General features: G+C 42.9%; 1 protein-coding gene across 1 annotated transcript in view; it reads right to left on the bottom strand.

Moving 5' to 3' along the window:
- The window catches only part of PDE4B (phosphodiesterase 4B), a 134,027-nt gene extending 119,225 nt beyond the window's left edge, over positions 1 to 14,802 (bottom strand). Inside the window, exon 1 of the mRNA XM_082766531.1 lies at positions 14,512 to 14,802. Coding sequence (XP_082622657.1) covers positions 14,512 to 14,747 — 236 coding nt within the window. The 5' untranslated portion in view covers positions 14,748 to 14,802. The remainder of the gene's footprint in view (positions 1 to 14,511) is intronic.

Here is a 14,802-nt window from a genome sequence, read left to right as displayed (position 1 = left end):
CTGCTCTAGGCAAGAGTTATGGGTGACAAAGCCAGCCATAGTTATCACATCAATTTAACTTCTGTGCATGAAGCCAAATCCAATTCAGATGCGAGAAGCTGCAAAGATCAATTTTTCAACATGACAAAACCCTCGCTGCTGCAGTTGCCCAGGTCCCAAATCCCAGCAGATTCGCTACGCGAGGCCAGGTGACCACAAAGACACCTCTGTGCTGCCTCTGACAGAGGAATAAGAAAATTGGACCACAGAAGCACAATTGTGCCAGCATAATCAACAGAAGTTACTTGAAGGAGATGTCTGCCAAAGAAAAAGCTGACTGAAGAGTACTAAACAGCTCTGAAACTTTAAGTGATCAGTGCTATTTCTTTTCACCAAGATGAAATGACGGGTAATTTTTGTGAACGGTTCTCCCTCAAAGTAGCCATATCCACTCAATTGTTACCAGCTGCAGGATTCCCAGCCCAGGGCCTTTATGTCAAATGGGGAATATCAGATAATTGCTTGCACTTGGGTCACACTGAAAGGGAAAAATAAAGTTATTTCCAATTGCAACACACTGCTGTTTTTAGAGATTGCTGTATTGCTTTAAACACAAAGTTCCTTCAAAGCACGTCTAGTTGGAAAGGTGAAGAGCATATGTTGCCATGAACTGCTCTTTAAGTCTCTGAAATGCTGTATTCGGCTTTGAAATTTAAATTTCTGAAACATAGATCAAGAGATGTGGTATGAAAATAGGCCATTTGCAGCACTGGAAAAGCATTTGTATTAAAGCCTTCTGTTCTACGTGGAGGCAAAGTACTCTTGAACATTAAAGTCGCAGCTTGCATTCTTGTCCCTGTTTGAGATTTGCTTTTATCTCTCTTATCTCTTTTTAACCTTTGTCTGCGGTAATTGTTTTTGTTAAGTCTTGTTAATTAAGACTGTGAGCTCATCAGGGAAACCTGCCTCTCCTTTTGTTTCCCATTCCTGTAGCAGCCTGGCAGAAGTGCAGCATCCAAAGGCGTCAGACGAGAAGCCCACCAGAAGCACCGCACGGCATTGCAGAGCCGAGGTCCTCCATCCACCCGTCCACCTCCAGCAGAAGGCTTCTGCCCACGGAGCTGTGGTTCTGCCAATGAAGCTGGTTTCCTGCTCTCGGTGGGAGATTTTAATATTGGCAATTAAAAACCCGCTGGAATTAAATCATTCCCCCTCTCAGCCCAGAGCCGATGCCCTTCACGCGCTCTCAGCCGTATCGCAGCGCTCCTTCCCACCCCGCTGACTTCCCAGTTTGGTTGGAGTTTCGCTAAATGCTATGTATTTATTCTCTTTGTCTGAGGCCTTGAAAGTTGGCTTTTAGTCTGTATGACAGGGCTCATAAATTAGTGACTATGAATTATTCATTAGGTATTTAACCAAATGCTCTACCAAAATGCCCAGTGGCTGCAAATCTAACAAAAATACATTATATATTCTATTTTTTCTTGATAAAACACTAAATACTACTTTCTTTTTTTCCAAAATTTCCTTAAGGCATCACTAGCTTTTACCTTAAGTGATACTAGAATAAAAGGCAGATTTAATAATCTGTTTCAGTTTCTTATCTTCCCTTTTCTTGAACCATTAATATAACTGAAAGCAGAAATGTAACTCAGCTTGTTATCTTTGCAAAATCAAATACATTAGACAGGGTATTATTTGCCTCAGGCAATGCCATTTCAAGTTTGTATCACTCCTAGCCAGGACCATTCAGTTTACAAAGAAAAAAATTTGGATTTGACAATGACTGCTGCCACTTGTCTGCAATGAGCAATTGCTCTTTCACCAAGAAATCAGTTTCCACCCCAATACATTTGAATGAGCAAACCTGTGGTGTTTATTACATAGGAAATATTTTCCCAAAAGTCTTGAAATAATTAGAATTTGTTTTTCTTTGCCACGCTAGCAAGAGAAATCGGATATTAACCAAGACCTCTCTTATGAGAGCAATTCCATCTTTAACAACTTAGAAATGAGATTTTTAACAATGAAATACAGCGCTCATTTGTTTGCATGATAAACACGAAGGGAAAGAAAACCCAGCAACCAAATGCCTGGGCCTTAAACCGTGGGCTGAGGGCTCCACACGTCATCAACCTGGGGGAGCTGCTCTCAGCTTGAGAGTGGTTGTGACTGCCTGGTCCCCTCTCAGCGACAGCCTCGGGGCTGAACACTACGCTCCTGGTCTTCTACACTTTGATTTACATGATCGATACATGACATCACTCCAAGACTTCTGAATACCTGCCTTAAATCATGATGCACACAACTTTAAATGAGTTTTCAGTCCTATTTATTTTTTTTCTCATTTTCTTCCTCGCTGCCTTCACAATTACTAGCTCAACCTTCAATACTGTGCTTGGCCACCGGGAGAACTTGTCAATTCTTCCACAGCTGGTGCTTCAGAACAGGGCCAGGATCCTCATTCATAATATTTTTCAAACTTCACTTTGTGAATTACCATCACTTTAAGTCCTTCTAGTTCATTCTGAATTATTTTAACCGCCCATTAAAACCGAATTCCTTTCTCAAGTACAGCTTGAGGCTATTTTGAGGGAGTACACTACAAAGGGAGCGTGCTGTCAAATTCGGTTAGTGGTTAATAGTACGTGAATCCAAACAATATAAATATGCTCAGAACACAACAAAACAACCCATCGGAAAATATTTCTGTCCTACAGAGCAAACTCCTGACGTTTTTCACTTAGCCTCATGTGGAGTCCTAGGTTACAGAACTCCAGAAAATGAAGATTTAACCCAAAGTACAGAGCCTGTTGTCAAAAAATCTTCAGTGCTTTCCAAGCACAGCTGAAGAAGATTCACATCCCGTTCTCAAAAGGTGACCGGCAGAAAGCACTTACAACTTGTTACAGAAATTTCTTTCATTGTAAAATAACAACTGACAAGTAGAAGACAAACGGGAATAATCAGCCGTGGCAGGCATGCAGCGTGCTGCAATTGCGAATGCATACAGCAACACAACAGCTTTTTTTTTCTGGGATATGCAGTAAAAATAGCAAAGCCTGACATTTAGCGATTTATTTTTTTCCCTTATGGAGGCAGTTTTCAAGTAGGGTAGATGCAGACTGTCTGCACTCTCTTCTTGAAAACAGGGCCAAGCCCTAGGACTCGGTGGTTTCGAAAGGTGCTTCTGCTGTAGGCAGGGACTGTGAGAAAACATCCTTGTGCCTGGAGAGGTGACTGCTTAACGCTTCCCTAAGCCAGAAGAAAAGACAGCAGCTGACTACAAGCCCTAGCCGTACAGATATTGCCAAGCCATTGTATTCAAGGGAAGCTTATTTCAAAATAATTTCTGGAGGAAGTGTGGGCTGCTCATTACAGCAACTCTCAGTCTGCATCACCCAACGTTACCTTCTCCACCCTGTACCCCCTTTTCTTCTTTGTTCCTTCCTTGTTATTATGTCAGTGTCATCACTTGCATCATCACCAACACGATGGCAAAGAGATCTCTTGAAAAGGTTATTATTATAAAAAAAATTATCCCTCGTACAGTCTTTACACCATTTAAGGTGTACATATTTGTCTTGTAAATACCAATTAAACAGCAATGGATTGCTTTTGTTGTTTTTTTTAGGGGGTTTCTTTGTTGTTTTGTTTGTTTGTTTGCTTTTGGTTGGGGGGGATTTTTTTTTTTTTTTTGTAAGGACATAATTCGTCATTTGTTACCAGCTGTCTTTGAAAGCAAAAATAAACAATGTCTAAGACTGAGAATTACACAGCATTTTGAGCTTCTGTCAGCTTCATCTGGAACATAAGGAGCTCAGTATCACACAAAAAGGGCTGTAAGAATTTATCAATACAGCGTGTGGCCTCAGGATGGGTTTGTTAAATGAACGTGTATGTTGGTTTAGTCTAACAGCAAGCTGCTGAAAAAGCAAGCAGCAAGCCCACAACGGCTTGAGGCAACCCGTTCTGCAAACGCTGGAGGGACAACGCAAGAGCCACTTGCTTCCACGATCCACCTCTGACCTCCAACAGCTGAGCAGAACAGTTTGTTAAAGGATCCAGTCTGACAATGCAGACCTTGACTAGATTCGGAAGGACACATTCCCTACAGGGGAAGAGAGATTTTAAAAACAGACCAATGCCCAGACCTCAAAAAATTAAAGGTGACCGGGGCTTGCTTGCTGCCATTAATTTACAGTGATCGTAGTTAAGACACGTAAAATTACCAGTTGCTTTGAAATCTTTCCTGCTTATGTCAACCACTAAAGAAATACTGAAATAGGGGATGCTATCCACTTACTCTGGTCACCACCAGCAGCCCCAGTTCATCTCCAGAGCACTGCAACTGGTGCAAGGGGACGGCTTGCAGCCCTCTGCTGCAGGCTGGTGGGAAACACAGGGCTTCCAGCCACAGTACTCAGCACACCACAGAGGGCACACCACAAAGATGCTCAGAGCTCTGCAGTTGTGATGGCCATTGGGAAATCAAGCCCTTGTATTTACTCATCGTTGTAATAACTAAATGCTGACAGAAGTGAGCCTCCCTAGGATTAGCTGCCTCATCTGCTCTTTACGCAAATATTCCAATTCCCCATCTAACTTGCTTGAGAGGGGACAGAATGAGGCAAATGGGCTGAGAGCCTCTTAAACGAGCACTCACTCGTTAATGTCCAGGAATTAGATCCTCAGCCGATCCCCCACGTGTGTCTCAATTCCTACAGCGGGACTCCCAGCCACTCAGCCATTACCAGACGCCATGCGGATCTCACACTGAGTGCCATGCCATTTATCCATCAGCGGAGAGGTGTCTCCATCTGTGGTGCATAACAACAGCTTGGTTTTATGACAGAGAGGAAACATTGCTCTAACTCAGCGTACTCATATTGATGGTCATTATGCTGCTGCTTCTGCTTCTGTGTGAGCTGCAGCATGAGCAGCCTTTGGTAAGAACAGGGCCACGTTCCAGGTTGGAGGTAAGGGAATCCCACAGAAATGTATGTGTCCAGATGAGCAAAATCTACTCAACTAAGGTTATGAAGCTGCAAAAAGAGATGACAAAGTAGACAAAGACATTTAAGTCAAAAAAAAAAAAAAATACATTACCAACTTCGTGCTTTTAGCATATTCATAGGAAAACACCAATATTGTGAAATACATCCACAGCATTGGGCAGAGAAGGGCACTTGGACAGCACACTGTCTAAGCATCTTAAAATCAAATGGTACTGCTACGAACACTCACAGGAACTTGACTTTTCAGGATGAAATTCTAGCTCTTGAAGATGAGGTAGGGCTAGGAACAGAAGTGTACCATGCTGTGAACATGGTTTATTTTCACCTACGTTTTACAATGTTGTTTGAATAGCATCAAGATCTGGATCTACTTGAATTTACTAGCTAGGTAAATTAGTCCTCCCATGGTACTTTCTTCAACATTTAAACAGTAATAGTCTGCATATATGCTTGCAAGTCTTTGGCAAAAATGCATTCAAATCTCTTACAGATGATTTAATAAAGGTTATGAAAGCTGGCCCTGAAGCCTATCTAACCTGTGCCTCACCTGGCTCCTGCATACTCACAGAAACCTGCATTTTTAAAAAGTAGATGGCTGTATCATACACCCTTTGGAGGCTGGCAGTGTATTCACTAGCCACAATTGCTCACAGATGAAAGGATCCTGGAGGCAAGAAATGTGCAGCTTACTAACACCAGGTTCTCACCTGAGATAAACAGACAAAAACCTCCTCCAAAGCCAGAACACAAACGCAGCATTTCAGAGGTGACGGTCAGATTTGGAAGGCTGAGGAAAAAGTGAGGGTCAGTGCTTCAAAGCCTCGCCTCTCCCAGCTGTACTGGCCTGCAATTCCAGCAGCTGGCTCTGCTGGTAACTACCTACGGACTGTGTGACTTGCCAGTGACGGGCAGGCACTGCATCAGTTAGAATCGATGCGAAGTAATTTGGAAACTGCTGCCCGCAGGATTAGTGTGCTGCCCAGCTCCTCCTGCCCAGCTCCTCGGCCTCTCATATTCTTTCTGCCTTGGCTCTGTGCTCCCTGTCAGCCTCTTCTTGAGTTTCCTCATCTTACATCTGATTGTTCTGTCCCCATCCTCCTCAGAAAAATACAAAATAAAGTAATACATAAATGAGACAATTACTCTTAATTTCTTCGTTTTGGTAGCTCTTCTTCCTCCATCCCATCTTCTATGCTCAAAGAAGAGAAACGCTGCAGTTTATAGAGAGAATGGCAGTCCGAACTGGATGCTTACTTGGGTCTATGATAAAAATTAATTTTAAACCATAACACGTAATTTGACTAAGAATTATCACTCTGAGAAGCAGAGATCTGAAAATACACTTGAAAATACAAGGGCTGAATTCTGAATCATGCTGAGTTCCCTTAAACCTCATTTCTGTGGCATAAGCTCCAGAACACACTGGGCTCAGTACAGATTCAGATCCTCCAATTATCCTGGTAATAATGAATCCAATAAAATGGGAGAGCTAATTTTACATTATTGTTATGAAAGAAAACTTTCCCTCTAACCTAATGAAGTTGTCCATCATTTATGCAATTATTACCTGCATATGTACAATGTCAGCAGGGTTCATTAAAGCTTTTCAAAATGAAGTAGCAGCAGAAAACGTTTCTAATTCACACAGAGAGCTCTTTACATGGTTCTTTATATACTGAAGAGAAAAGGCAGGGAGCAAATGTTCATTTACAGACTGTGTTCTGCACGCTTCAAGAACATACAGTAAATACTGTGAGACTATGGTAAAAGCTGCATGCCAATATTATAAAAGGAGGTCATTTGTTAAATATTTTTTTATGTTTGCATGCACTTTGACAACCTGTATCAGTGCAAAAGCTGTGCCTAAGCTAAGAGAAACATCAATTGATTTCTGTTTTGTTTTGTTTTAGTGATAAAATGGGATTAATTTCTCATGTTTCTTTGCAGAGCGTTATGTTTTCAGATGGCACGGCACGCTTGCTTTTCCATCCCAATGTCTAGACAGCTAGCTACGTCAGAAATCAATAAGATGAAATCCAAGAAGTTACACACAGCCTTCACTATCAAGACAAACAGGCGATGCAGTGCAATGGAAATTATTCAATATATAAGGAAAAATCTACCTGCTGTACATTTTCATTCAGAAAAAAAGACTTTCCATTTCTGAGGTCTGCACCAAGATGCATCATTTACTGTACACAACTGGCAATGAGAAATCATCATCGTAGCAGTAACCGAGCTACCCAATGCTGGACACACGGAGCTGCTGGAAGGGCAACAAGAACCCCTGCACCACATGGGTACAGACTGATTCCACACCAACTGATAAAAATGGTTCACATCTAGGTCCATTAACTGCCGTGCAGATGTTTTGCCTTCGTAGCCTTAAAATCTGTTGTAGAGAAAGCTGCAATAAAATGCTCTGTTGTGATAAAATGCAACTTCAACAACAGAAAGCGTGCGGCCTTTACCCGATGCTCCGCTGAACACAGAAAGGTGAGGTCAGTTCCAGGGAGCGCAGGCATCCTAACCTTACCCATAAAAGCTCTCTTTTCCTAGCAAAACAAGCTCTAGACAGCAAAGTAAGCAGCTTCCTAACAGCAAAGGATCACAGCAACAAGACAGCCCCTGTCCCCAGCCTCCCTGTGCCCGGGACAGCAAGGCCGCAGGAGGGGAGCTCTGGGCCCAGGGCCTGGCAGGCCCCGTCGGCCATCCTGCACCACCAGCCCCTCACCTGGCAGGCCAATCAAGTGTTTTGTATGACAAAAAAACAGTAATTTTTTTACCATAAAAAGAAAATAAATCGTTTAATTCATTGCTGGTTTTGCACAGTCTTATTCTGGTGTTCTTCAATGCCTGACCTGCCCCTCAGCCATACCTGTCCGTGGAGTTGAGAGAAGAAAAAAACTCTGAGAAATTTAAAATTGATTTTTCTTTCAGTGCTTCCCAGGGGTAGAGGTTTATCAGACTCAAGCTTTGCATTTATTTTGTGGAAAAATAAAACCGTATTTCATATGAATATTTTTATATGGGCAGCTGTGACAGTGCTTCACCCCCAAACACCATCGGCAGCTCCTGTAACCAGTCTCCTTGTTCTACCTTCGCATTCCGCTTGTGTCACTATGTCAGAGCGTTGCACAAATGCCTATTATTTACTATCAGTTATAGCCTTGTATTATGCTACAGCAAACTAACACATGTCAAGCAAAGCTGCCTCCTGGTTGCTGAAGCACCATATTTTCTGTCAGGCCAGACAGCATAGTAGAAAAGGCAAGAAGCGAATTGTAAGGTGGAGGGAACAACATGGATGCAAACAATTCTGTCTTACGCAGCATCTCATGGTGCTTGGTAAAAGCTCAGCTTTCTGCTTCACTTCTGTATCTCAGACTCATTCATGTCCTCACTAGGAAACCGAGAACAACTGTGATTTTCACGTTGTTAACTTCCTGAATCTGTTCTCCAATTTCTACTTCTCCAGATCTATGTTTGCAAAGACGCCTGTCACACTCAGCAGAGCATTTTCTGTGACACTGCTTTAATTCACCTCTGCCAAGATCATCTTCTGACTACGGCAAAAGCCTTGTGCTGCGACCCGTACAGAAGGACCTACAGACTTGCCCAGGGCGACACAGAAACCTGCCATCATGCTGGAACCGATGGGATGTTCTCATAAGATGATGCAAGGTAATGCAAGTAAAACACAGACATCATTTTGGAGAGCTAGCTGTGGTTATTCAGAAACAAAAAAGCTGAAAAGGATAAAAAACAGTGAAGAAGCAGAGAACATATAGCTCTGCAGTGAAGCTAATCTACACTGCATAAATTATGTGGCAGACACATTCGTGCTTTATCAGTCTGTACTGGCAACCAACTCAAGCACGTAAGAAGCAAACCCCGCTTCCTGGAAACGTATAGTGCAAATATAAATCTGTAGATGCTATCACAATAATAAGTTTCACATATCAACATAGCTTTCGACAAAGCTAAATTCAACTGTAGAACTTTGTTAAGAAACCATTTTAGCACAGAAAACACTGACTGGGTAGCTGAGGCTGGGCGTGCGAGTCGCTGCTCTTGGATTCTCTGCGTGGGTCTGCAGGTCTCAGCCACCAAGTCAGGAAGTCTCATGTAAGCCAGGTATCAAAAATGCCAGAAATAGATATTTATTTTTACATTAAGGTAGGGAATACCTCTGGGACTCATATCCACAGGGTCTGAAGAGGCTTTTATAAAGGTACCCATTTTATCTGCTTTACATGTAAAATTTCAGATTTTGTTAACAAAGCTTAATAAAGTACCAAAAACCATTCAGGAAGGGGCAAATATGATATAAATCATCATTATCTGTGAATCCACAGTCACCTAAACCTTCAAAACCAGGCATCTTCCACTGAGTCCCACTCTTCCCTTTGAGCAGGGGAGGAGGTGGAGGTAGGGATACAGGACAGATACTCCTAAGCCTGGTGATTTCTCTGTGAAGATCCACTCTTTCTATCTCCCTCCCAGAGGAACAGCTGAGCTCATCAAAATCAAATTATCATTAATATCATAATCTCTTGTACTTTGCGTGAATCTTTAACAGCTGGTAATTATGTTTTTGACACCAAGATAAAAGTTTGTTTTCCCACATAAAAGGTGGGGGAATGAAGGAAGCTTCTCCTTCCCGTCCTCCGTGGTTGTAGGCAGGGTTTAGGAGCAATACGTGCAGATGGGACAGATTTAAAGATTACGCTGCTGGTTTTGTTGTCGTTTGGGCTTATTTCTCTTGTTTAGTGAGCTCTTCTCTCATTTTCATGCCCCTTGGAACCTTTCCTGCTACCTTGTTGAGGTTGCTCAACCCCCATGGAGGAATGTATTCAGCAGAGAAAAAAAAAGGGAACCTTCTGTTTTTCCCCTTCCTTTTCCCTACTCACTTCAGTTTGTTTCTCCAAAGAGTTTCAACAGACAACTGAGCAACATAGTTTGTCCGATACCAGTGAGCAAGAGAAAGCAAGACAACCATCCTATTTCTCCAAAAGAAGAAAAACAAACTTGAAATCACATCAATACCCAGTGAAAAACAAAACCAGATTTGTTCACAGAAGTTAAGGCAAGCATGTTATTCAATGCCGGAATTAAGGAAACGCATCCTGCTATGTATACAGCAAAGTTGAAACGCATCCAAAATCTTATCAGAGGGAGATGGGCTACGAGAGACTGGCTTTGCCTCAAAACCAGAAGCGAATCCAAAAGGCAGCCCTGCCAATCTCACGGTCTGAGTGGGACTCGGGCAGGTGAGGCCCATGAAGCTGGCCTGCAGCTCCCTGCCCCACAGGGCCATGCTGTGGCTCCATCCCATGCCCGAGCACCTGATGGAGCTGGTGGGGACCTCGGGTCAGAGGCACAGGTGTGTGAGGACTGGAGAAAGTGATGGATCTGATAAACATGCCTGTTATCCTCAGCGATTTCAAGTACACAGACAGTCTCCAAACCCAGAATTTTCTGAAGCACTGCTGCAGTGTTGGTTGCCACTTGGAAAGTCTTCAGTATTTGGTTCTAGAAGCACAAGGATCAGAAAGCAAAACAAAACGTGACATCATTTGATAGCTCTGATGTGCTGACAGCATGTCGTGCAGCTCCAAGTAATTAAACCGATCAGTTGTTATTCACCAGGCTTGGAAAAAAATCAAATGCTACCCCTCTGACTGGATTGTGCCATACTATCTAACTTAGTAAATTCCATCGCAGAAGATTATTTTGTAATGAAAACAGATCATGTTTTCCAAAAATTAAGGCTAGCATATGATTTAAATTTTACAGCATACTTTAAAAAGCAAATATGTGTTGGTATTTCAATTGCATTGAAAGATAACCAAAAGAAAAAACAGAGCAAAATGTCCTAGTGTACCATTTCTGTTCTACCCTGTATTTTCTTTACATAATAGATAACAGCTATAAAGGAAAAGCAGGCTTAAACTTACCAAAAGGATGAAAGATAAATATGAATTAATTTGGAAAAAAACAACAACAACACAAAACCACAAGTCTTAGATAAAAGACAATAAACATTGTATTCCAAGAAATCAGTTCATTAAAAAGCGAGTGCTCGTCACACAACATAGCTGATGACTGACTATATGTTATGAAACCAAGTGATCTAGATTGTATAAACATTAGTGAAGGAGCATAAATAAACTTGAAATAAATATTTAAACAAAGCTCTATGACAAGCAGCAGAGCACGCTAGAAAATAGCTACTGTCTTTTAGAAGACATTGCTGGATCTAGCAGGATTTTGCAAGACATTGCTGAGGATTATGCTTTGGGTGTAATCACGGGGATAGCAGCAGTACTGATGAAAGTAAGATGGCAGATCTGAAGAAAATAAAAGCTGGTTTTAGAACTACTGCTTTGAAAGTGCTTGGGCTAAGGGCAGGATGCTCCGTGAGCAGTGGGTAGGGAAGGTGATGTTTCACCTGAAAGTGCTGGGACCAAGCACTTCTCCTTGGCTTCTGGAGATGCTTTCGTCTCTCCAGAAACTGCAGAGCAAACTCTGCAAGCAGGCAGCACTGCGTGTTCCACATGCAGATGGCTCGTGCCGCCTATCAGTTCACACCAGCTACTGCCTGCTCTTTTCCTCCCCAGATCCCAACTAACGCAAGTGGCACCAGTGGAGGCAACACGAAGGAAGGAAGAGGATGCAGGCTTTCCAGATCTCCAAGGCAAAAATGATGGTTGTAAGAAAGGAAGAACGAGACCTGTGGATTCTGGTGGAGGAAAAAGAGTGAAGGCTTAACAGTTTCTGTACTCTGAGCTTATATGAATGAGGTGCTCAAAGACTGGGCACTGCAACACCAGCCATGGCAAACTATGGAAGGGGTTGCAGGCAGGCAGGGATCAGCCTGACGGATGCTTGAAGGCCACTATGTTGACACGTTGGTAATGCACTCTCATATGCACTGTCATGAGAACTGGATCCTGAGGGAGAAGGAAGATTTAGAAGATAGAAGCATTTGAATTATGGTCTTGTTTAAAATATATAGATTTTTTTTTTCTTTCTTTTTGGGTAAGATCTGATGATCGGACTTTGGAGAAGACTGGTGATGACAGAGATCTTATCAACATAATCAGGAGAAAAAAGCTGAAATGCATTTAGTTAAATAGGAAAGAAAATGCCCAGAAAAGACAATTAATTAATAAGCAAAGGAACAGAGCAAGGGAAGACAGGAAATTGAAAATGAAGGGCATGAGCAGAAGATTCATCAAGTACTGACATTAGCAGTCAGGACGAAGGTGGAAGATCGTAATTTACCGCGTCACTGATCCCCAAACTGCAGAAGTTTCCTGTTTACAAGGCTATAGATTACAAGGTTATAGATTACATGATTTTTAACAGCATGGATTAACTGCCTTTTTGTTATTGTGCAGTTTGTGTTCCTTCTAGGTTTCCTCCTGAGGCAATTCCTCTCCTGCCCAGACACTCCATCCCAGCTCAGCACAAAAGAACACCTTACATAAACGGCGTCTCCGTTCGGCTCAGGTGATGAATGTTTGCATGCACTGCACAGCAGATTTACAACTAATAAGCACATACCGTTACCGCGCTGAAAGTCCTACTCCCAGCACACATGCAACATAGCTCCACAGACATCCTCATGAGATGTTATATCACAATTAAATAGTTTAAGTTCCCTCCTGTTTTAACCCAAACTGACGGCATGTCTGGATCAGCTGTCTGTCTTGACTGTGTTACACAAGTAGACGCACTCATACCTTGTGGAAACCTTTCCTTGCAAGGGCAACTTTTGTTATTTTGACAGTAGCTGACTTCTTATCTAAGGTTAAAACACCTATGTGCAATTAATAACCACCTGATTTGAAAATCTTAAAAAAAGGAAGAGCACGAGAACCTTCCACTCTTCCATGACAAACAAACCCAGCACACTCCCAGCTCCAGTGATCCGAGCAGAGGCCATCAGCTACATCTGTAGTGTCTGTGTGTGTGTACACACACGCTGATTGCATCGGGCAATGCAGACACCCAGGCTGGCCGCATCCTGCTCGACTCATTCCCAGCACTGCTGCTTTTCCACGGCACGCCTTTCTCCAGGCGTGCAGGTGGGGGTACGAGGAACAGCACCCCACTGCTGCAGTGCTGAGAGATATGACAGATGTTCGAGGAATTCATGTGCATAGACATAAACGCTGCTGCCTACAACCAACTACAGTGCTACGCCGAGAGCTTGCAGCATGCAGCAGGCTGGGCAGCTGTTATCACTGCCTGGACAAACAAGCAGAAAGTCTGTGTGATTCCAGAAGTATGACTTGAATCACAGGCTGCCGCATCTCAAAAGCATCTCAAACAAACAAATCAACAAAAAAGCAATCAGTTATCCCATCACTGCTCGGTACAATTCCCCGATACCAAAGTTCATGTTTTTTCCTCTTGTTTTTTGTTCCATTTAGCAGCACAGTACAACTGGAAGAGCTATTAACACATTCTATGCAAGTATCAGAGTTTTAGTAATTCACTTGTTACTAAATTACAGAGCGAATTACAGCTTTGAAAGGTTAGAGCATGACTCAAACCATTTTAAAATAACACCCTAGTTACAAAAGTAGCTGACAGCAATGGGTATTTCAGATACCCCAAAACATCTGGCCCACACAGACATAAGTGGGATAGCCTCGTCCTCCTTCCTCTGAACCGGGCTATGGAACAGGAAGGTAATTAACACGGCTGGTTTAAAAATCCTCGGGTTACTGAAAGTTTTCTGGTTTAATTCTCCCAGTCAACTGGTGCGTATTTTAGAGTGTTGGAATTTAAAAAGTGGGCTTCACAAGGCATATAGAGCAAATTTAGGAAATGAAGCAATGCAGTTCTCATTGGCTTTCCCCGAGTCGTGTGTTTTGGTTACTGCTTGTGACATGGCTCAACCAGTGCAAGTGACAGTCAGAGGCAGCTCACAGGCACCTGTAACGGCATGCAAATGGACTCGGGGCTAGCAATTAGAAGGGGAGGGAAAGCTCTTAGCTGGAGCTTCTGTGAAAATGGCTGAAAGAAGGGATGTCAGAAGCCAGCAACAACTGTCCAAAGCCACGCATCACCAAGTTGAAGCCCTCGCCATGATCTAACCCCAGGAGTCCCCTGCCCACACAGCCTGGTCTGTGCTGTGCTGTCATCTGCAGCCAGCGCTGACGGGCGCAAAGCAAAAAGGTAGCTTGAAGGATCTGAAATCAATTCGTACAGTCTACCACCAACAGCAACATAACACCCGGGAAAGTTACTGGCTGCCGTCTTTGTTCAGCAGAGATTAGCCACCGAGCACATGAATAATGGGCTGGATTTATTCTGGAGAACAGAAGCTGAATGACAATTGTAGAGGCACTGCATTATACATACTTTGGCTGCCTTCTGCTCTATTCATTTAACGCTTGCAGCAAGTGCTGTGAATGAATCTCAGTGTGTTTTCCACTTGGAAGCACAGCTACATACATTGTTTTGCAAACCCGTCCCGATACCCAGCAGATCTTACCACGTATGTGCCACCGTGAAGCGCCGACGCTGCCGGATGCTTTTATTCACAAGCAACTTTCTGAAAAAGCATGGAGAGTTCCTCGGTGAGCTGCGAGGAGAAATTTTCGGAGATGTAGGTCTGTTCCCGGGCAGCTTGGGAAGCTCAAGTTCTAAATGCATTTGCTCTTTGAAAGTCCGTATGTAAATCTCCGTCTCCGGAGTAGCGAGTTCCCTGGAAGAATCTTTTGCTGTCATAGCGTAGACGTTGTGTGAGCTCTCACCATTCAGCAACCATAACAAAAACACATCA

Source organism: Aythya marila (genome assembly GCF_965140915.1).
Source record: "Aythya marila genome assembly, chromosome: 8".
Taxonomy (NCBI): Eukaryota; Metazoa; Chordata; class Aves; order Anseriformes; family Anatidae; genus Aythya; species Aythya marila.
This window is presented reverse-complemented; position numbering and strand designations above follow the sequence as displayed.